Source organism: Mobula birostris, chromosome 10 (genome assembly GCF_030028105.1).
Source record: "Mobula birostris isolate sMobBir1 chromosome 10, sMobBir1.hap1, whole genome shotgun sequence".
Lineage (NCBI taxonomy): Eukaryota > Metazoa > Chordata > Chondrichthyes > Myliobatiformes > Myliobatidae > Mobula > Mobula birostris.
Window position 1 is genome coordinate 565,546 of NC_092379.1, and position 25,847 is coordinate 591,392.

General features: G+C 45.2%; 1 protein-coding gene across 2 annotated transcripts in view; it reads right to left on the reverse strand.

Moving 5' to 3' along the window:
• Nucleotides 1–25,847, reverse strand: part of axl (AXL receptor tyrosine kinase) — a 189,314-nt gene that overhangs the window by 41,160 nt on the left and 122,307 nt on the right. For both annotated transcript variants that reach the window (XM_072269785.1, XM_072269784.1), the window contains one exon: nucleotides 24,553–24,644. In XM_072269785.1, the coding sequence (XP_072125886.1) occupies nucleotides 24,553–24,644 (92 nt within the window). The remainder of the gene's footprint in view (nucleotides 1–24,552; nucleotides 24,645–25,847) is intronic.

A 25,847-nucleotide genomic window follows, 5' to 3' on the forward strand; every position in this document is an offset into this window, starting at 1 on the left:
GTCATTAATATATATTGTAAACAACTGGGGTCCCAGCACTGAGCCTTGCAGTACCCCACTAGTCACTGCCTGCCATTCTGAAAGGGTCCCGTTTGTTCCCACTCTTTGCTTCCTGTCTGCTAACCAATTCTGTATCCACATCAATACCATACCCCCAATACCGTGTGCTTTAAGTTTGCACACTAATCTCCTGTGTGGGACCTTCTCAAAAGCCTTTTCAAAATCCAAGTATACCACATCCACTGGTTCTCCCCTATCCACTCTATTAGTTATGTCCTCAAAAAATTCTATGAGATTTGTCAGACATGATTTTCCTTTCACAAATCCATGCTGACTTTGTCCGATGACTTCACCGCTTTCCAAATGTGCTGTTATCACATCTTTAATAACTGACTCTAGCATTTTCCCCACCACCGATGTTAGGCTAACCGGTCTATAATTCCCTGGTTTCTCTCTCCTTCCTTTTTTAAAAAGTGGGGTTACATTAGCCACCCTCCAATCCTCAGGAACTAGTCCAGAATCTGAAGAGTTTTGAAAAATTATCACTAATGCATCCACTATTTTGTGGGCTACTTGCTTAAGCACTCTGGGATGCAGACCATCTGGCCCTGGGGATTTATCTGCCTTTAATCCCTTAGATTTACCTAACACTACTTCCCTATTAACATATATTTCCCTCAGTTCCCCCATCTCACTAGACTCTCAGTCCTCTACTATTTCCAGAAGATTATTTATGTCCTCCTTAGTGAAGACAGAACCAAAACAACCTCCTAACCCACACATCTTTGCAATAGAGGAGGGAACTGGAACTCCCATAGGAAACCGACACGGTCACGGGGAAAACATACAAACCCCTTACACACAGTGGCGGAACTCAGCGCCGGCTGCTGACACGGTGATTGTGTTACACTAACTGATATGCTACCATACCAACAAGTTCCACACATTCACTACCAGCTGGCTGAACAAATTCCACCTCAGCTCAGTTTCAAAGGGTTGCCTTTTATTCTTCAAGCCATGGCCCAGGATCCAATACCCTTCTAATAATGGAAACACCTTCTCCATGTCCACTCTATCCAGGCCTTTCAGAACTTGGGTATCTGTATATAATTCCAACCAGGGTCATTTCACCCTTCCAATTTCTTAACTCTACCCACAACAATTCTACATCTTCCGATCCTATGTCACCTCCTTCTAAGGATTTTATTTTATTTTTATGAACAGAGCCACACCACTCCCTTTGCCTACCTGCCTGTCCATTCATTACAATGTGTATCCTTGGATGTTAAGCTCCAAGCTATGATCTTCTTTCAGCCACGACTCAGTGATGCCCATGACATTACACCTGCCAATTTCTAACTGTGCTGCAAGATCATCCACCTTATTCCATATACAGTGTGCATTCAAATAACACCTTCACCCTTGTTGATTTTGTTCCCTGTTACATCGTAACTCATTCCTCTGACTGCAAATTTGCCCCATTGTCTGCCTGTCCTTCTTTACAGTCTCACGACACACTGCCTCTGCCTGTACATCAATCACCTCGCCCTCAGCCCTGTCACTCAGTTTCCCATCCCCTGCCAGCAAGGATACAGATCCCCCTCACGTTCAGGTATAACTCATCCTTTTTGTTCAGGTCGTAGCTTCCCAGAGGAGCTCTCAATGATCCATAAATCTGAACCCCTGTCCCCTGCACCAGTTCCTCAGCCACACATTCATTTGCCAAATCATCCTGTTCTTACCCTCACTGGCGTGTAGTACAGGCAGTAATCCAGAGATTACCACCCCGGAGGCTCTGCTTTACAGCTCTCTACCTAGCTCCCTAAATTCTCTCTTCAGGATCTCCTCTTTTCCCACCTATGGCATTGGTGCCAGTATTTGCCAAGTCTTCTACCTTCTCACCCTTCCCCTTTGGAATGCCACAGACCCAATTCAAAACATCCCTGACCCTGGCAACATACATAGAGCAGAGAACAGTACAGCACAGGAAATGGCCATTCAGCCCACAATGTTGTGTTGAACCAGCTAAAAAGCAAATCCAAAACACCCAAACACGAATCCCTGCTACCTACACCATGTCCATATCCCTGCACCTTCCTTACATCTGTGTGCCTGTCCAAACGTCTCTTGAAAGCCTCTAATATATCGCATCTGCCACCATACCAGGCAATACATTCCAGGCGTCCCTGAATAAAAAACTTACCCTCACACCTCCTTTCACCTACCCCCTCTCACCTTCAATGCATGCCCTCTGGTATTAGACATTTCAACTCCGGGAAACAGACACTCCCTGTCCACTCTATTCATGTCTCTCATAATCCTGTAAGCCTCTATCAGGTCTCCCCTCGGCCCCTGACGCTACAGAGAAAACAACCCAAGTTTATCCAGAATCCCTCTTCTGCACCCTCTTCAAAGCCTCAACATCCTAGACTGTTCACAATACTCCAGATGTGGACTAATCAGAGCTTTGTAAAGTTGCAACATAATCTCCTGACTTTTGAACTCAGTGCCTCAACTAATAACAGCAAGCATTCTCTAGGTCTTCTCAACAACCTTATTGACCTGTGTAGCCACTTTCAAGGAGCTATGAACTTTGATCCCAAGATCTCTCTGCTCGCAACATTGTTAAGGACCTTGCACTGTCTCCTAGCACTACTATAACCCCAGAAACCTGGCTTCACTCCCTTGGCTGTCTGTACGGAGTTTGCACGTTCACCCTGTAACCTCGTGGGTTTTTGATTTCCTTCCGTATTCCAAAGACGTACGGGTTAATAGGTCAATTGGTCACATGAGTGTAATTGGGTGGCGCGGCCACGTTGGGCCGGAAGTGCCTGTTACTGTGCTGAATCTCTAAATCAAAGAAAATCAAAGTTTCAGTGACATGTTTAGTCTTGTTAGATGGGGAATGTTCCTGCACTCATTAGATAAATATATGAACTAGGCTATAATATTTGTTGTTCAATCTTCATCTTTGAGATCGGATTATGTGCACTCATATAGACATACTAGTTGCCTAGAGTGCAGCCAAATTGTTAAAAGTGAAAATGGTGTTTTTGGAGGAGTGGTCCATGTTTGTAAATTAATGTGTTTTATAATCATAGATAGAAGAGTGTTCTTTGAAAATGTTTGTAGTGAGTTTCTGAACTGGATCTTCTTCATTCACTCTTGTTCTGAGCGTTTCTTTCCCAAGGTAGTTTATTTTTTATTTCAGATGACTCAAACTGCATGGAGAGGTACAACTAAGAAACAGGACTTTCAGCCCACTGAGGCCATGCTATCTGGCTCCCACTTACACTAATCCTATTTTATTCCTGCCACATTCTTATCAACTCTTCCCCACCACCCCCCATCTACCCCTTATCTAGATTCCAGGAGCCTATTAACCTATCAACCTGCGTGCCTTTGAGACATGGGAAGAAACCAGATCACCAGGGGCCTTGTGAAAACCCCACACACACAATGTGGGTCACTGGAGCTGTGTTAGTGGCTCTACACAGTGCAACACTCTGCCTCCTTGTAGTCATCCAGTGGGCCACTGACTGGTGGATCAGGTTGATAAATCCTTGCTCCGCATTTACCCATAGACCATAAGACATAAGAGCAGAATTAGACCATCTAGCCCATCAAGTCTGCTCCACCATTCAATCATGGCTGATCTTTTTTTTCTCTCCTCCTCAATCCCAGTTCTCAGCCTTCTCCCCGTAATCTTTGATGCTAATTCCAATCAAGAACCTATTAATCTCTGCCTCCATAGCTGCATGTGGCAACAAGTTCCACAAATTCACCAACCTTTGGCTTAAGAAATTTCTCTGCATCTCTGTTTTGAAAGGGCGCCCCTCTATCCTGAGGCTGTGCCCTCTTGTCCTAGACTCTCCCACCATGGGAAACAATCTTTCTACATCTACTCTGTCTAGGCCTTTCAACATTCGAAAGGTTTCAATGAGATCCCATAGAACCATAGAACCATAGAAACTACAGCACAGAAACAGGCCCTTTGGCCCTTCTTGGCTGTGCCGAACCATTTTCTGCCTAGTCCCACTGACCTGCACACAGACCATATCCCTCCATACACCTCCCATCCATGTATCTGTCCAATTTATTCTTAAACGTTAAAAGAGAACCCGCATTTACCACCTCGTCTGGCAGCTCATTTCATACTCCCACTACTCTCTGTGTGAAGAAGCCCCCCCTAATGTTCCCTTTAAACTTTTCCCCCCTCACCATAAACTCATGTCCTCTGGTTTTTTTCTCCCCTTGCCTCAGTGGAAAAAGCCTGCTTGCATTCACTCTATCTATACCCATCATAATTTTATATACCTCTATCAAATCTCCCCTCATTCTTCTACGCTCCAGGGAATAAAGTTCTAACCTATTCAACCTTTCTCTGTAACTGAGTTTCTCAAGTCCCGGCAACATCCTTGTAAACCTTCTCTTCACTCTTTCAACCTTATTTATATCCTTCCTGTAATTTGGTGATCAAAACTGAACACAATACCCCAGATTCGGCCTCACCAATGCCTTATACAACCTCATCATAACATTCCAGCTCTTATACTCAATACTTCAATTAATAAAGGCCAATGTACCGAAAACTCTCCTTACGACCCTATCTACCTGTGACGACACTTTTAGGGAATTTTGTATCTGTATTCCCAGATCCCTCTGTTCCACTGCAATCCTCAGTGCCTTACCATTAACCCTGTATGTTCTACCTTGGTTTGTCCTTCCAACGTGCAATACCTCACACTTGTCAGTATTAAAATCCATCTGCCATTTTTCAGCACATTTTTCCAGCTGGTCCAAGTCCCTCTGCAGGCTCTGAAAACCTTCCTCACTATCTACTACACCTCCAATCTTTGTATCATCAGCAAACTTGCTGATCCAATTTGCCATATTATCATCCAGATCATTGATATAGATGACAAATAACAATGGACCCAGCACTGATCCCTGTGGCACACCACTAGTCACAGGCCTCCACTCAGAGAAGCAAATCTCTACCACCACTCTCTGGCTTCTTCCATCGAGCCAATGTCTAATCCAATTTACCACCTCTCCATGTATAGCTAGCGACTGAATTTTCCTAACTAACCTCCCATGCAGGACCTTGTCAAAGGCCTTACTGAAGTCCATGTAGACAATATCCACTGCCTTCCCTTCATCCACTTTCCTGGTAACCTCCTCGAAAAACTCCAACAGATTGGTCAAACATGACCTACCACGCACAAAGCCATGTTGACTCTCCCTAATAAGCCCCTGTCTATCCAAATGTTTGTAGATTCTGTCTCTTAGTACTCCCTCCAATAACTTACCTACTATTGACGTTAAACTCACCGGCCTATAATTTCCCGGATTACTTTTCGATCCTTTTTTAAACAACGGAACAACATGAGCCACTCTCCAATCCTCCGGCACTTCACCCGTAGACAGCGACATTTTAAATATTTCTGCCAGGGCTCCCGCAATTTCAACACTAGTCTCCTTCAAGGTCCAAGGGAACACCCTGTCAGGTCCCGGGGATTTATCCACTTTAATTTTCCTCAAGACAGCAAGCACCTCCTCCTTTTCAATCTGTACAGTTTCCATGGTCTCACTACTTGATTCCCTCAATTCCATAGATTTCATGCCAGCTTCCTTAGTAAATACAGACGCAAAAAACCTACTTAAGATCTCCCCCATTTCCTTTGGTTCCGCACAAAGCCGACCACTCTGATCTTCAAGAGGACCAGTTTTATCCCTTACAATCCTTTTGCTCTTAATATACTTGTAAAAGCTCTTTGGATTATCCTTCACTTTGACTGCCAAGGCAACCTCATGTTTTCTTTTTGCCTTCCTGATTTCTTTCTTAAGTATTTTCTTGCACTTCTTATACTCCTCAAGCACCTGATTTACCCCCTGTTTCCTATACATTTCATACAACTCCCTCTTCTTCTTTATCAGAGTTGCAATATCCCTTGAGAACCAAGGTTCCTTATTCCTATTCAATTTGCCTTTAATCCTGACAGGAACATACAAACTCTGCACTCTCAAAATTTCCCCTTTGAAGGCTTCCCACCTACCAATCACATCTTTGCCAGAGAACAACCTGTCCCAATCCACGCTTTTAGATCCTTTCTCATTTCTTTAAATTTGGCCTTCTTCCAGTTCAGAACCTCAACCCTAGGACCAGATCTATCTTTGTCCATGATCCCCCCTCATCCTTCTGAATTCCAGCGAGTACAGGCCCAAAGTACAGCGAGTACAGTACTCCTTCCATCCCAAAGGGTCCAGAAGTACGGGTCCACATCTTAGCTTCCAACAGAGACTGGAACCAAACCACTCCACATTGAGCTGAGATTGAACTGCACTGATTCTGCATTCAGATCAATTCAGAATTGGCTTGCTCACAAAAGGTAGAGGGTAGATGGAGCATATTCCGTCTGGAAGTCGGTGACCAGTGGTGTTTGTCAGGAATCTGTTCTGCAACCCCTGCTCTTTGTGACTTTTATAAATTACTTGGAAGAGGAAGTGGGCGGCTAGGTTAGTAAGAGTGCAGATAAAACAAAGGTTGGTGGAGTTGTGGATACTGTATAAGGTTGTTGTTATAACGGGACTTTGAAGGGAAGCAAAGCTGAACTGAGAAGTGGCAGATGGAGTTCAAGCAAAACAGGTATGAAGTGATTCACTTCAAAAGGTCAAACATGAAGACGGAATACGTGGTTCATGGCAGGATTATTAGCAGGTGTGTGGAACGTGCTGCCTGGTGTGTTGGTAGAGGCAAATACATTAGAGACATTTAAGAGACTCGTAGATATCATGTGGGAGGAAAGGCTAAAACTGATTTTGCAGTATCTTATAAATTTGGTACAATATCGTTAGCAGAAGGGCCTGTATTGTGCTATATTGTTCTATGTTCTATGTTCAAGCAAGTACCTTGATTCAGATTTCATTTTGCATCATTCCTAATTGATCGCCATGCCAGTAGTTTATGGATGTGATAGCAGAGTTAGTTTACCAGGATGTCACCTGGGAGGCGGTGTTTCCGTCACAAGAAGAGATTGGATGGACTGGATTTATTTTTCTTGGAGTGACCTGATGGAAATGTCGAAAATTACAAGGATGATTCACAAGGGGAAAAATAGGAACCTTTACTCAATAGACAACAGGTGCAGGAGTAGGCCATTCGGCCCTTCGAGCCAGCACCGCCACTCACTGTGATCATGGCTGATCATCCACTATCAGTATCCAGTTCCTGCCTTATCCCCATAACCTTTGATTCCACTATCTTTAAGAGCTCTATCCATCTCTTTTTTGAAAGCATCCAGAGACTTGGCCTCCACAGCCTTCTGGGGCAGAGCATTCCATATATCCACCACTCTCTGGGTGAAAATGTTTTTCCTCAACTCTGTTCTAAATGGCCTACCCCTAATTCTTAAACTGTGGCCTCTGGTTCTGAACTCACCCATCAGCAGGAACAAGCTTCCTGCCTGCAGCGTGTCCAATCCCTTAATAATCTTACATGTTTCAATAAGATCCCCTCTCAGCCTTCTAAATTCCACAGTATACAAGCCCAGTCGCTCCAATCTTTCGACATATGACAGTCCTGCCATCCCGGGAATTAACCTTGTGAACCTACACTGCACTCCCTCAATAGCAAGAATGTCCTTTCTCAAATTTGGAGACCAAAACTGCACACAGTACTCCAGGTGTGGTCTCACCAGGGCCCTGTACAACTGCAGAAGGACCTCTTTGCTCTTATACTCAATTCCCTTTGTTATGAAGGCTAGCATGCCATTAGCTTTCTTCACAGCCTGCTGTACTTGCATGCTTGCTTTCAGTGACTGATGTACAAGAAAACCTAGATTTCATAGAAAACATAGAAAATAGGTGCAGGAGTAGGCCATTCGGCCCTTCGAGCCTGCACCGCCATTTATTATGATCATGACTGATCATCCAACTCAGAACCCTGCACCAGCCTTCCCTCCATACCCCCTGATCCCCGTAGCCACAATGGCCATATCTAACTCCCTCTTAAATATAGCCAATGAACTGGCCTCAACTGTTTCCTGTGGCAGAGAATTCCACAGATTCACCACTCTCTGTGTGAAGAAGTTTTTCCTAATCTCAGTCCTAAAAGGCCTCGCCTTTATCCTCAAACTGTGACCCCTCATTCTGGACTTCCCCAACATCGGGAACAATCTTCCTGCATCTAGCCTGTCCAATCCCTTTAGGATTTTATACGTTTCAATCAGATCCCCCCTCAATCTTCTAAATTCCAACGAGTACAAGCCCAGTTCATCCAGTCTTTCTTCATATGAAAGTCCTGCCATCCCAGGAATCAATCTGGTGAACCTTCTTTGTACTCCCTCTATGGCAAGGATGTCTTTCCTCAGATTAGGGGACCAAAATTGCACACAATACTCCAGGTGTGGTCTCACCAAGGCCTTGTACAACTGCAGTAGTACCTCCCTGCTCCTTGTTGTGCTTCCCCTTTTCCTAACAACTCCATTTAGATAATAATCTGCCTTCCTGTTCTTACCACCAAAGTGATAACCTCACATTTATCCACATTAAACTGCACCTGCCATGCATCCGCCCACTCACCCAGCCTGTCCAAGTCACCCTGCATTCTCATAACATCCTCCTCACTCTTGTGATGGCACTATGTAAAACAAAGTGGAAATACAGTAGGTGTAAGGTGAGAGGTAGTACATCTACAGAGGAATTATTTTAGTGTAGCGATTATTTGAATCTAAGGAGGTGGTGAAGGCAAATACTCTCCTATCATTTAAGAAGCTTCAAGACAAGTGTTTGAATCACTATGACAAAGAAGGCTACAAACCAAACGTGAGTAGATAGGATGAATGTGAATCGGTGCAATGGTTTAGCTGCCCCTTGTTCTGTGCTGTATGATTCCACACAGCCCTGTTAATGTTCCACCAAATCTGAACTAGAGCAAATGCTTGTTAAGATTCCAAGTTGCTCCTGACTGCTCAACAACTCAAAGTGCTCAGGCTTTTTCCACTGAGGTTGGGTGGGACTACAACCAGAGGTCCTGGGTTAAGGGTGAAAGGTGAGAAGTTTAAGGGGAACATGAGGGGAAACTTCTTCACTCAGAGGGCTGTGAGAGTCGGAATGATCTGCTAGGACAAGTGGTTTATGCGAGCTCGATTGCAATGTTCGAGAGAAGTTAGGATAGGTACGTGGACAGTAGGGATATGGAGGATTATGGTCCGGGTGCAGGTCGATGGGAGTGGACAGCTTAAATTGTTTCAGCATGGACTAGATGAGCTGAAGGGCCTGTTTCTCTGCTGAACCTCTCCATGACTCTACAATATGCCTGTTAAATCCTGACTGTCAAGTGCTTCCAACAATTCCCAAAGAGGTTACAACAAGAATAAAACATTTAACCGGCAGTTCTTGACGTCCCAAAAACAATTTACCATCTGTGTAGAGTCCTTGAACCTCCTACGGTGGCAAAAAATAGTAGTAGAAACATCAGCTTTCTCACTGACCTCCACTTGACTCTCCAAAACAAATTAAATTACAAACAGAATAAATATGAAATCATTGCCTGGGGTACACAGCCCGGGCCCAGGCAATAGAACAACAGCTTGTGATGGCACATCAGGATTATAGCCACACTGCACACACTCTGCCCCCTCAGCCCATCAAGTCCATGATAACCATCAAGCACCTTTTTATTATTCCCAATTTTTAAAAATTTTGCCCACACTCCCATCAACTTCCCCAGATTTTGGCATACCTATATGCAAGGGAAATCTTACCGCCAATTAACCGCCACACTACACATATTGTGGATGTAGAGGAAATGGCAACTGCTTTGTCCAAGAGGGTTGTGGACATGGTCCAGCTCATCGTGAAAACTAGCCTATCTACATGGACCCTGTCTGCACCTCAATGCCTCAGAAAAGCAGCATCAAAATCAAAGACCCCCTTCACTACTTGGATCCTCCCTCTTTGCCCCCTTCCAGAAAATACAGGTTTAAAAGCTCACAAGCTCAAGGACAACTTCCCTCCTGCAGTTAGAAGACTCTTGAACAGACCTCGAAAGGTGAACTTCTGAACTCACAGTGTACCTTTGAACCTTATTGTCAACCTGCACTGCACTTACACTATATTTTATATTCGATTATTGCTTTCCACTGCTGTACAGTTGATTGGGGGCTTATTGTCAAAAGATTCTTATGTCACAGAAGGCTCAAACATCATTGACAGAGAGAGCGAGAGACAGCAGAGACACAGGCCAGTCGGCACACTGAGGTCATGCACCACATATACTACTAGTTAAATAAGCTACTAGTTTCCCACTTTGTCACAATGGTTCTCTCAAGTGATGCTATGTCTTAGTTTGGAGAAAATTAGAAGTCGAACCTTTGAATCTTAATTTGATTTTGAGAAAAGATGGGGCTCATTTGCTCGTTATTATCATTTGAGTTAATCGATATAATTTTTCCATGATCTAATTGTAAATTTTATAGTATATTTTCTTTTCTTGCTGGCGGTTTGATGTTGACTTTTAGAGGCTTTTTGTATGACACATGGCTCCGGGGTTGTACACCTAATGGGTTCTTTTTTTTTTCTCACTTTTCTGCTCAGTAGGTTTTTTTTGTTATCACAAAATTTGTTTTCAATCTTTAAGATAATGGTTTTTTTGAGGCATTGTAAGTGTTCTTACTTCGATGTACTCTTGTCATTTTCCCTGTATATACAATAAAAAGATTTGAAAAGAAAGAAGCTACTAGTTTCCTTTGTACTATCTCAGAGTAGTTATAGTTTGCAATGATCTGTATGGATGGCTTGCAAAACATAGGTTTTCACTGCATCTCAGCACAATATACTAATCTCGGTACTGAACCGGAGCACCTGGAGGAAACCCAACAAGGCCCGAGACAGGGGTTATATATCTCCTGGATTCACTGAGGCCACGTACAAGTACAGGGCTCCTCTGTTCCAGTGAAAGGGGAAGCGGACAAAACAAAACCAATGTTGTACCTTAAAAGGTATCAATTAATTTGATCGAAAATAATTCGTTCTGTTCTTCATTTAGATCACCTGTGATCTGCTCCCTAATTCCATTTGCCCACCCGATTCTCCTTCCTCAGCTGATGTCCTCCCTTGGGTAAGGAAGTGCCATCTGCCTAGAGGGAATGCCCCCTCTCTGTCAAATTCTTGATTGTAAACGATTGCCCAAAAACTTTCAATCTGCTGGGAATCAGCTGAACTTGCTGTGCAATGAAGGCGGTTGGAAATCTGGGCATTAAACTTGCTTAAAAATTTTCCATTGTGGCTGTATTCGTTCAAAGATCTAACTGCACAATACCTGTAGAACACTCCTCATGTTCATGTGAACTGCACAGGGAACATTTCTCATCCTGAGCAAGACACAAAATACTGGGGTAACTCAGCAGGTTAGGCAGCATCCACGGAGCTGAATAAACTGTTGCCATTTTCAGCCAAAACCCTTCATCAGAACATTATCCTGGGTCTGGAGATCACGTTGAGACAAGCAGTAACAGAGTGACACAGTGTTCTGAAGGAAGCAATGATCTTTCCTCACAGTGGTTCAGCTGACAGAGCTGCTCCCTGACAGACCCAGACAGCCACGTTCAATCCCAACCTCCATTGCTGTCCATGTTGAGTCCACACGTTCCCCCTGAGACCAGGTGGGTTTTCATCGTGTGCTCCTGTTTCTCCGGGTATCCATAGGTGACATGGTTAGTCTAGCAGTCAGCCTAATGTTATTATAGACTAGGGTTCAATTCCACTGCTGTCCGTGAGGAGTTAACAGATTCTGCCCGTGAGCGTGTAGGTTTCCTCCAGCTGCTCTGGGCTCTTCTGACATTCCAAAGATGAAAAGGTTAATAAATTAATTGGTCACATGGGAGTAATTTGGTGGGGCAAGCTCAGTGGGCTGGATGAGCCTGTTATCATGCAGTATATGTAAGTTAGCTAATGAACCAACTAATCAATTAAATAAACAAATAAACAAACAGCCAAACAAGGAAATAAAATTACTCATTGGTAGGTTAACTGGCCATAGTCAATAGCAAAATCTGTGGGTGGAGGGTGATGAGCATGTGGGCAGAATAACCAATAGGATTAAAGTAAATGGGTGGTAGACAGACAGGTGGATAGATAGATGGAAAGATAAATATTTTATTGATACCAAAGGAAATTACACACGGTGACTGCAAACCGGATGGGCTGAAGGACATATTCCCGTACTGTATCTCTCTATTCAATGAGGTGAAGTACCACAACCTGTACGAACCCCATCCACCACACTGTCAGGATCAGACACTGATTACCACAACCTGTACAAACCCCATCCACCACACTGTCAGGATCAGACACTGATTACCACAACCTGTACAAACCCCATCCACCACACTGTCAGGATCAGACACTGATTACCACAACCTGTACAAACCCCATCGACCACACTGTCAGGATCAGACACTGATTACCACAACCTGTATAAACCCCATCCATCACACTGTCAGGATCAGACACTGATTACCACAACCTGTACAAACCCCATCCACCACACTGTCAGGATCAGACACTGGTTCCAACAACCTGAATAAACCCCATCCACCACACTGTCAGGATCAGACACTGATTACCACAACCTGTATAAACCACATCCACCACTCTGTCAGGATCAGACACTGATTACCACAACCTGTATAAACCCCATCCACCACACTGTCAGGATCTGACACTGATTACCACAACCTGTACAAACCCCATCCACCACTCTGTCAGGATCAGACACTGATTACCACAACCTGAACAAACCCCATCCACCACACTGTCAGGATCAGACACTGATTACCACAACCTGTACAAACCCCATCCACCACACTGTCAGGATCTGACACTGATTACCACAACCTGTACAAACCCCATTCACCACACTGTCAGGATCAGACACTGATTACCACAACCTGTATAAACCCCATCCATCACACTGTCAGGATCAGACACTGATTACCACAACCTGTACAAACCCCATCCACCACACTGTCAGGATCAGACACTGGTTCCAACAACCTGAATAAACCCCATCCACCACACTGTCAGGATCTGACACTGATTACCACAACCTGTACAAACCCCATCCACCACACTGTCAGGATCAGACACTGGTTCCAACAACCTGAATAAACCCCATCCACCACACTGTCAGGATCAGACACTGATTACCCAACCTGTATAAACCCCATCCTCCACACTGTCAGGATCAGACACTGATTACCACAACCTGTATAAACCACATCCACCACTCTGTCAGGATCAGACACTGATTACCACAACCTGTATAAACCCCATCTACCACACTGTCAGGATCAGACACTGATTACCACAACCTGTACAAACCCCATCCACCACACTGTCAGGATCAGACACTGATTACCCAACCTGTATAAACCCCATCCTCCACACTGTCAGGATCAGACACTGATTACCACAACCTGTATAAACCACATCCACCACTCTGTCAGGATCAGGCACTGATTACCACAACCTGTATAAACCCCATCCACCACACTGTCAGGATCAGACACTGATTACCACAACCTGTACAAACCCCATCCACCACACTGTCAGGATCAGACACTGATTACCACAACCTGTATAAACCCCATCCATCACACTGTCAGGATCAGACACTGATAACCACAACCTGTATAAACCCCATCCACCACACTGTCAGGATCTGACACTGATTACCACAACCTGTACAAACCCCATCCACCACACTGTCAGGATCAGACACTGGTTCCAACAACCTGAATAAACCCCATCCTCCACACCGTCAGGATCAGACACTGATTACCCAACCTGTATAAACCCCATCCTCCACACTGTCAGGATCAGACACTGATTACCACAAGCTGTATAAACCACATCCACCACTCTGTCAGGATCAGACACTGATTACCACAACCTGTATAAACCCGATCCACCACACTGTCAGGATCTGACACTGATTACCACAACTGGTATAAACCCCATCCACCACACTGTCAGGATCAAACACTGATTACCACAACCTGTACAAACCCCATCCACCACACTGTCAGGATCTGACACTGATTACCACAACATGTACAATCCCCATCCACCACACTGTCAGGATCAGACACTTATTACCACAACCTGTACAAACCCCATCCACCACACTGTCAGGATCAGACACTGATTACCACAACCTGTATAAACCCCCATCCACCACACTGTCAGGATCTGACACTGATTACCACAACCTGTACAAACCCCATCCACCACTCTGTCAGGATCAGACACTGATTACCACAACCTGAACAAACCCCATCCACCACACTGTCAGGATCAGACACTGATTACCACAACCTGTACAAACCCCATCCACCACACTGTCAGGATCAGACACTGATTACCACAACCTGTATAAACCCCTTCCACCACTCTGTCAGGATCAGACACTGATTACCACAACCCGTATAAACCCCATCCACCACACTGTCAGGATCTGACACTGTTTACCACAACTTGTATAAACCCCATCCACCACACTGTCAGGATCAGATACTGATTACCACAACCTGTATAAACCCATCCACCACACTGTCAGGATCAGACACTGATTACCACAACCTGTATAAACCCCATCCACCACACTGTCAGGATCTGACACTGATTACCACAACTTGTATAAACCCCATCCACCACACTGTCAGGATCAGACACTGATTACCACAACCTGTACAAACCCCATCCACCACACTGTCAGGATCTGACACTGATTACCACAACCTGTACAAACCCCATCCACCACACTGTCAGGATCAGACACTGATTACCACAACCTGTACAATCCCCATCCACCACACTGTCAGGATCAGACACTTATTACCACAACCTGTACAAACCCCATCCACCACACTGTCAGGATCAGACACTGATTACCACAATCAGTATAAACCCCCATCCACCACACTGTCAGGATCTGACACTGATTACCACAACCTGTACAAACCCCATCCACCACTCTGTCAGGATCAGACACTGATTACCACAACCTGTACAAACCCCATCCACCACACTGTCAGGATCAGACACTGATTACCACAACCTGTATAAACCCCTTCCAGCACTCTGTCAGGATCAGACACTGATTACCACAACCTGTATAAACCCATCCACCACACTGTCAGGATCAGACACTGATTACCACAACCTGTATAAACCCCATCCACCACACTGTCAGGATCTGACACTGATTACCACAACTTGTATAAACCCCATCCACCACACTGTCAGGATCAGACACTGATTACCACAACCTGTACAAACCCCATCCACCACACTGTCAGGATCAGACACTGATTACCACAACCTGTATAAACCCCATCCATCACACTGTCAGGATCAGACACTGATTACCACAACCTGTATAAACCCCATCCACCACACTGTCAGGATCTGACACTGATTACCACAACCTGTACAAACCCCATCCACCACACTGTCAGGATCAGACACTGGTTCCAACAACCTGAATAAACCCCATCCTCCACACTGTCAGGATCAGACACTGATTACCACAACCTGTATAAACCACATCCACCACTCTGTCAGGATCAGACACTGATTACCACAACCTGTATAAACCCCATCCACCACACTGTCAGGATCTGACACTGATTACCACAACTTGTATAAACCCCATCCACCACACTGTCAGGATCAAACACTGATTACCACAACCTGTATAAACCCCATCCACCACACTGTCAGGATCTGATACTGATTACCACAACCTGTACAATCCCCATCCACCACACTGTCAGGATCAGACACTGATTACCACAACCTGTACAATCCCCATCCACCACACTGTCAGGATCAGACACTGATTACCACAACCTGTATAAATCCCCATCCACCACACTGTCAGGATCTGACACTGATTACCACAACCTGTACAAACCCCATCCACCACTCTGTCAGGATCAGACACTGATTACCACAACCTGTACAAACCCCATCCACCACACTGTCAGGATCAGACACTGATTACCACAACCTGTACAAACCCCATCCACCACACTGTCAGGATCAGACACTGATTACCACAACCTGTATAAACCCCTTCCACCACTCTGTCAGGATCAGACACTGATTACCACAACCCGTATAAACCTTATCCACCACACTGTCAGGATCTGACACTGTTTACCACAACTTGTATAAACCCCATCCACCACACTGTCAGGATCAGGCACTGATTACCACAACCTGTATAAACCCCATCCACCACACTATCAGGATCTGACACTGATTACTACAACTTGTATAAACCCCATCCACCACACTGTCAGGATCAGACACTGATTACCACAACCTGTACAAACCCCATCCACCACACTGTCAGGATCTGACACTGATTACCACAACCTGTACAAACCCCATCCACCACACTGTCAGGATCAGACACTGATTACCACAACCTGTACAAACCCCATCCACCACACTGTCAGGATCAGACACTGATTACCACAACCTGTACAAACCCCATCCACCACACTGTCAGGATCAGACACTGATTACCACAACCTGTATAAACCCCATCCATCACACTGTCAGGATCAGACACTGATTACCACAACCTGTACAAACCCCATCCACCACACTGTCAGGATCAGACACTGATTACCACAACCTGTACAAACCCCATCCACCACACTGTCAGGATCAGACACTGATTACCACAACCTGTATAAACCCCATCCACCACTCTGTCAGGATCAGACACTGATTACCACAACCTGTATAAACCCCATCCACCACACTGTCAGGATCAGACACTGATTACCACAACCTGTACAAACCCCATCCACCACACTGTCAGGATCAGACACTGGTTCCAACAACCTGAATAAACCCCATCCACCACACTGTCAGGATCAGACACTGATTACCCAACCTGTATAAACCCCATCCACCACACTGTCAGGATCAGACACTGGTTCCAACAACCTGAATAAACCCCATCCTCCACACCGTCAGGATCAGACACTGATTACCCAACCTGTATAAACCCCATCCTCCACACTGTCAGGATCAGACACTGATTACCACAAGCTGTACAAACCACATCCACCACTCTGTCAGGATCAGACACTGATTACCACAACCTGTATAAACCCGATCCACCACACTGTCAGGATCTGACACTGATTACCACAACTTGTATAAACCCCATCCACCACACTGTCAGGATCAAACACTGATTACCACAACCTGTATAAACCCCATCCACCACACTGTCAGGATCTGACACTGATTACCACAACATGTACAATCCCCATCCACCACACTGTCAGGATCAGACACTTATTACCACAACCTGTACAAACCCCATCCACCACACTGTCAGGATCAGACACTGATTACCACAACCTGTATAAACCCCCATCCACCACACTGTCAGGATCTGACACTGATTACCACAACCTGTACAAACCCCATCCACCACTCTGTCAGGATCAGACACTGATTACCACAACCTGAACAAACCCCATCCACCACACTGTCAGGATCAGACACTGATTACCACAACCTGTACAAACCCCATCCACCACACTGTCAGGATCAGACACTGATTACCACAACCTGTATAAACCCCTTCCACCACTCTGTCAGGATCAGACACTGATTACCACAACCCGTATAAACCCCATCCACCACACTGTCAGGATCTGACACTGTTTACCACAACTTGTATAAACCCCATCCACCACACTGTCAGGATCAGATACTGATTACCACAACCTGTATAAACCCATCCACCACACTGTCAGGATCAGACACTGATTACCACAACCTGTATAAACCCCATCCACCACACTGTCAGGATCTGACACTGATTACCACAACTTGTATAAACCCCATCCACCACACTGTCAGGATCAGACACTGATTACCACAACCTGTACAAACCCCATCCACCACACTGTCAGGATCTGACACTGATTACCACAACCTGTACAAACCCCATCCACCACACTGTCAGGATCAGACACTGATTACCACAACCTGTACAATCCCCATCCACCACACTGTCAGGATCAGACACTTATTACCACAACCTGTACAAACCCCATCCACCACACTGTCAGGATCAGACACTGATTACCACAACCAGTATAAACCCCCATCCACCACACTGTCAGGATCTGACACTGATTACCACAACCTGTACAAACCCCATCCACCACTCTGTCAGGATCAGACACTGATTACCACAACCTGTACAAACCCCATCCACCACACTGTCAGGATCAGACACTGATTACCACAACCTGTATAAACCCCTTCCAGCACTCTGTCAGGATCAGACACTGATTACCACAACCTGTATAAACCCATCCACCACACTGTCAGGATCAGACACTGATTACCACAACCTGTATAAACCCCATCCACCACACTGTCAGGATCTGACACTGATTACCACAACTTGTATAAACCCCATCCACCACACTGTCAGGATCAGACACTGATTACCACAACCTGTACAAACCCCATCCACCACACTGTCAGGATCAGACACTGATTACCACAACCTGTATAAACCCCATCCATCACACTGTCAGGATCAGACACTGATTACCACAACCTGTATAAACCCCATCCACCACACTGTCAGGATCTGACACTGATTACCACAACCTGTACAAACCCCATCCACCACACTGTCAGGATCAGACACTGGTTCCAACAACCTGAATAAACCCCATCCTCCACACTGTCAGGATCAGACACTGATTACCACAACCTGTATAAACCACATCCACCACTCTGTCAGGATCAGACACTGATTACCACAACCTGTATAAACCCCATCCACCACACTGTCAGGATCTGACACTGATTACCACAACTTGTATAAACCCCATCCACCACACTGTCAGGATCAAACACTGATTACCACAACCTGTATAAACCCCATCCACCACACTGTCAGGATCTGATACTGATTACCACAACCTGTACAATCCCCATCCACCACACTGTCAGGATCAGACACTGATTACCACAACCTGTACAATCCCCATCCACCACACTGTCAGGATCAGACACTGATTACCACAACCTGTATAAATCCCCATCCACCACACTGTCAGGATCTGACACTGATTACCACAACCTGTACAAACCCCATCCACCACTCTGTCAGGATCAGACACTGATTACCACAACCTGTACAAACCCCATCCACCACACTGTCAGGATCAGACACTGATTACCACAACCTGTACAAACCCCATCCACCACACTGTCAGGATCAGACACTGATTACCACAACCTGTATAAACCCCTTCCACCACTCTGTCAGGATCAGACACTGATTACCACAACCCGTATAAACCTTATCCACCACACTGTCAGGATCTGACACTGTTTACCACAACTTGTATAAACCCCATCCACCACACTGTCAGGATCAGGCACTGATTACCACAACCTGTATAAACCCCATCCACCACACTATCAGGATCTGACACTGATTACTACAACTTGTATAAACCCCATCCACCACACTGTCAGGATCAGACACTGATTACCACAACCTGTACAAACCCCATCCACCACACTGTCAGGATCTGACACTGATTACCACAACCTGTACAAACCCCATCCACCACACTGTCAGGATCAGACACTGATTACCACAACCTGTACAAACCCCATCCACCACACTGTCAGGATCAGACACTGATTACCACAACCTGTACAAACCCCATCCACCACACTGTCAGGATCAGACACTGATTACCACAACCTGTATAAACCCCATCCATCACACTGTCAGGATCAGACACTGATTACCACAACCTGTACAAACCCCATCCACCACACTGTCAGGATCAGACACTGATTACCACAACCTGTACAAACCCCATCCACCACACTGTCAGGATCAGACACTGATTACCACAACCTGTATAAACCCCATCCCCCACTCTGTCAGGATCAGACACTGATTACCACAACCTGTATAAACCCCATCCACCACACTGTCAGGATCAGACACTGATTACCACAACCTGTACAAACCCCATCCACCACACTGTCAGGATCAGACACTGATTACCACAACCTGTATAAACCCCATTCACCACTCTGTCAGGATCAGACACTGATTACCACAACCTGTATAAACCCCATCCACCACACTGTCAGGATCTGACACTGATTACCACAACCTGTACAAACCCCATCCACCACACTGTCAGGATCAGACACTGATTACCACAACCTGTATAAACCCTATCCACCACACTGTCAGGATCAGACACTGATTACCACAACCTGTACAATCCCCATCCACCGCACTGTCAGGATCAGACACTGATTACCACAACCTGTATAAACCCCATCCACCACACTAACAGGATCAGACACGGATTACCACAACCTGTATAAACCCCATCCAGCACACTGTCAGGATTAGACACTGATTACCACAACCTGTATAAACCCCATCCAGCACACTGTCAGGATCAGACACTGATTACCACTACCTGTACAAACTGTGCTGTATGATGACAATCGAGAGGCCTTGACTGACCTCTGACACAAAGTATGAGCTCAGAACACAGATAATCTTTTCCTCTTCACAATTATCTCAGTACCCTTTACTGATTAGGATTGTTTCTGTCAGTTGCTAATTTTCAGCTTTTTAACTTTGTGAGTGAATTGTTGGATTGTTCAGCCTGAACAACCTTCACTCTGATTACCCCCCTCCCTTTTACTGTCACACTCAGAATCTTTGGGATCCAGACAAGGTTTCTGGGAATGATTTCAGGAAAGAAAGATTTATTATAATTAGGAATGTTTGATGGTTCTGGGCTTGTACTTGCAGGAATTTAGAAGAATGAGGGGTAAGATCTCCTTGAAACCTATTAAATGTGGAGAGGAAATTTCCTGTAGTGGGGGAGTCTAGGACCAGAGGCACAGTCTCATAATACAAGGACGTCCCCTTAGAACAGAGATGAGGAGGAAATTTTTTAGTCAGAGGTGGTGAATCTTTGAAATTTGTTGCCACAGTTGGCTGTAGAAGCCAAGTTATTGAGTACATTTAAACTGGAGGTAGATAGATTCTTGTGTAGTAAAATTAGGCCAGAATTTGGTGCTTAAGGTTACTGGAAGGAAGTAGGAGAATGGAATTGAGAGGGAACATAACTCAGCCATAATGAAATAGTAGAGAAGATTTGATGGATCTGCTTCTATGTCTTATAGTCTAAAAGCCCAAGTAATATAATCTTCCGTGCCCCTAACCCCTCCTCAGTTAATCTCTGTGGATCAGGAAAGATGCCCGGTGTTGCTTCACACAATCGCACTGATATGTTGGGACTTTCTCAGCGGAATGGCCGAATGGTTTATGCATGAGCTACAGAGACTCTCAATCCTGCTTCTCACAATTCTTGTTGATACGTCGGGACATTTTCAAGGGAATGGCCAGATTGTTTATGCATGAGCTACAAACTGTTGTGACTCATTCTGACAAGAATTATTTTTGCTCATTAACAGCTTGCTGGCAGCCACACAGCTGCAACATCTGTCCTATCTCCCCAACCTCACTCCTTCTGGGCACATGGAGCCCAGGAGTACATTTTGAGGCCATCTGGGAGATCTCCAATTGCCATCAGCATTTCTGAGACTGGGAAGACAATGCCAGCTGATGAAAGGGCTGAGACCGGGAGACAATACCAGCTGACGGAAGGACTGAGGAAATGTTCTGACCTTATGTTGTTCACAACAGATGTGTGGACGCAGCTGTTTCGTTTGTACTTAGAGTGTTATGAAACTTTTCCCTCCCACAATTACCAATCTTTATCTATGATGTGGTGACACATTCATCTGCTCATTGTTGGCATGTGGACTACATGAGCAACTCAAACCCTTACCCCAAGGGGGCATGCTGCAGGCGGGGCTGGGGGGAGTTGTTTCACTGCTCCTAATGGAACAAGTGCCACAGAGAAACACACAGAAAATGCTGGAGGAACTTAGCAGATCAGGCAGCATCTATGGAGAGGAATAAATAGATGACATTTCTGACCAAGACCCTTCATCTGATAGAACCAGATCCCTGGCCAACCAAAATGCAATGCAAGCATTCAAGGTCTAGTAATGTGTCCTGCTCGGGGCTTTGCTGGTGCCAGACTGGTAGATTTCCTGGAATTTCCATGTCATTTCATGAATACTCCAACATACACTCAGTGGCCGCTTTATTAGGTACAGAAGGTACGTAATAAAGTGGCCACTTATGCATTTTCATGCTGATGTAGCTGATCCACCTCAAAGTTTAATATGGTGTCTGCTCTGCTGTCCTTCCTGCTAGTGTCCCTTTCTCGCTAACTTTGGCCAGTTCCCTTCTTATGCCATTGTAATCTCCTTTATTCCACTTAAATACCGACACATTGGAATTTAGCTTCTCCTTCTCAAATTTCAAAGTGGACTCGATCATATTGTGATCACTGTTCCCTGAGGGTTCCTTAACTTTAAGCTCTCTTATCACCTCCGGGTCATTGCACAACACCCAGTCCGGCACAGCCAATCTCCTAGTGGGCTCAACAACAAGCTGTTATAAAAAGCCATCCCTAGACAATTCTACAAATTCTCTCTTGAGGTCCAGTACTGACCTGGTTTTCCCAATCCACTTTCATGTTAAAATCCCCAATAATTATCATGATATTGCCCTTCTGACACGCCTTTTCTGCCTCCTGCTGTAATTTGTAATCAACAGCCCGACTGCTGTTTGGAGGCCTGTGTACAACTGCCATTAGGGTCTTTTTACCCTTGCCATTTCTTAACTCAACCCATAGAGACTCTACACCTTCCGAACCTATGTCATCCCTTTCTAATGATTTAATATTAATTCTTATACACAGGGCCACACCACCCCCCTGCCTACTAACCTACCTTTCCGATACACCGTATACCCTAGGATGTTCAGTGATTCACTGCACCCAGTTAATATAACAGAGTGTATGAAACAGAACCTGTAAAATTTAAATCGGGTGCCAGAACCAGAATATAGACAAATGGTCAGGGGTTGCCAGAATCGAAGTACAGGTAACTGCAGTACCGGAACCAGAGTATAGGTAAATAGTAAGGGGAAGGGGCACCACACAAGAGGTCAGGGTGTGCCTGAACCACAGTATAGGTACAGGTGTCCCCAGCTTTTCGAACGTTCGCTTTACGAAACCTTGCTGTGACCCTTGTGTGTTAATGGGAGTGTGGGAACCGGGACGCTGGTGTGTTAATGGGAGTGTGGGAACCCGGACGCTGGTGTGTTAATGGGAGTGTGGGAACCGGGACCCTGGTGTCTTAATGAGTGTGGGAACCGGGACGCTGGTGTGTTAACGAGTGTGGGAACTGGGGCCCTGGTGTGTTAATGAGTGTGGGAACCGGGACCCTGGTGTGTTAATGAGTGTGGGAACTGGGACCCTGGTGTGTTAATGGGACTGTGGGAACCGGGACCCTAGTGTGTTAATGGGAGTGTGGGAACTGGGACCCTGGTGTGTTAGTGGGACTACAGGAACTGGGACCCTGGTGTGTTAGTGGGACTGTGGGATCCGGGACCCTGGTGTGTTAATGGGAGTGTGGGAACCAGGACCCTGGTGGAAATGGCGAAAGTCAATAGCTTCAGGATCCTGCATGTAAATGTCACCAACCATCCACAGAAAGCTAATGCCAAGGAAGTACACTAGCACTTCCACCTCCTCAGAAGGCTTAGAAAATCTGATGACTCCTACTGGATTTGCAGATACACCATAGAAAGTATCCTATCTGGATGCATCACAGCTTGGCAGGGGATTTACTCTGTCCAAGATCACAGGAGTTGTGAACATAGCCCAGTCCATCCCACAAATTACTGACTCTTTCTATATTTTGCACTGCTTCAGGAAAGAATCCAATATAATCAAGAACCCCTCCCAACTCGGTTATTCTCTCTTCTCCCCTCTTCCACTGGACAGAAAATATGAAGCTGAGAACACGCAGCAGAAGGCTGAAGGACAGCTTCTATCCCACTGTAACCAGACACTTGAATGGACCTCTCACATGCTAAAAGATGAACTCCTGATCTCCCAACCTATCTCATCGTGGCTCATGTACTTTGCTTACCTGCAACTGTAACATTATATTCTGAATATTACACACAAAATACTGAAGGAGCTCAGCAGGCCAGGCAGCATCTATAGAAAAGAGTAAACTGTCGATGTTTCAAGCCAAAACCTTCATCAGGATTCTGTTATTTGTGATTTGACTATATTCTGAATTTAGGTTTCCATTTTACTATCTCAGTATCCTTATGCATGGCGTGATCTGTCTGGATAGCATGTCAACAGGAGTTTTCACTGCATCTTGACCTGTGATAATAAGAAATCAATACATCTGTCTCTCTTTCCACAGATGCTGACTGACTTGCAGAGTATTTCTCACAAGAGGATGAAATGTTACTGTGTCAGATTGGTGACAATTACTCACAGGTCGTCTCAGTGGTCCGTCTGCTGTACGATTTTCTGACTCGGTAACGCACCACCAACTCTCCTCTATCGATCATAGGCTCGAATGCCTCTCTGTGGAGGATAAGCAGGCATTCAGACAATGAACTGGTCGTTTTGACAATTAACTCATTCATCAGTGTGCTATTGCTGTTGTGTGCTGGGGCAGCAGACACCAACAGAATCAACAAACTCATTCGTAAGGCCAGTGATGATGTAGGGATGGAACTGGACTCTCTCACGGTGGTGTCTGAAAAGAGGATGCTGTCTAAGTTGCATGCCATCTTGGTCAATGTGTCCCATCCACTACATAATGTACTGGTTGGGCACAGGAGTACATTCAGCCAGAGACTCATTCCTCCGAGATGCAGCACAGAGCGTCATAGGAAGTCATTCCTGCCTGTGGCCATCAAACTTTACAACTCCTCTCTTGGAGGGTCAGACACCCTGAGCCAATAGGCTGGTCCTGGACTTATTTCATAATTTACTGGCATAATTTACATATTACTATTTAACTATTTATGGTTCTATTACTATTTATTATTTATGGTGCAACTGTAACAAAAACCAATTTCCCCCGGGATCAATAAAGTATGACTGTGACTATGACTATTGGGGAGAATGTGACCGACAGTAAAGAATCATCCAATCAGCAAGTGAAGAATATTCACTTGGCCAGGAGAAGGCTGGGCACTGTACGGACAGAGATGCCTGGAAACCAGTGGTATGAGAGAGGGGTCAAGCAATGGCAGTCAAAAGGTCCTTTGATGGAACATCCAGTCAGAGCTGGCAGAGCTACTCCAAGCTGACCCCACACTATGGAAGGGCCTCTGGTTGAAGAGGCTGTTACAGAAGAGGGAATAAGGCTATTGTTATTACATTCGATTGAGCTCCATTCAATCTCAAATCACTCTGAATGAATTATCTAGACCCTAAAAAGTTAGGTCACACTTGGAGTACTGTGTCCAGTTCTGGTCACCTCACTATAGGAAGGATGTGGAAGCATTGGAAATGGTACAGAGGAGATTTACCAGAATGCTGCCTGGTTTAGAGAGTATGCATTATGATCAGAGACTAAGGGAGCTAGGGCTTTACTCTTTGGAGAGAAGGAGAATGAGAGGAGACATGATAGAGGAATAAGAGGAATAGATAGAGTGGATAGCCAGCGCCTCTTCCCCAGGGCACCACTGCTCAATACAAGAGGACATGGCTTTAAGGTAAGGGGTGGGAAGTTCAAGGGGGATATTAGAGGAAGGTTTTTTACTCAGAGAGTGGTTG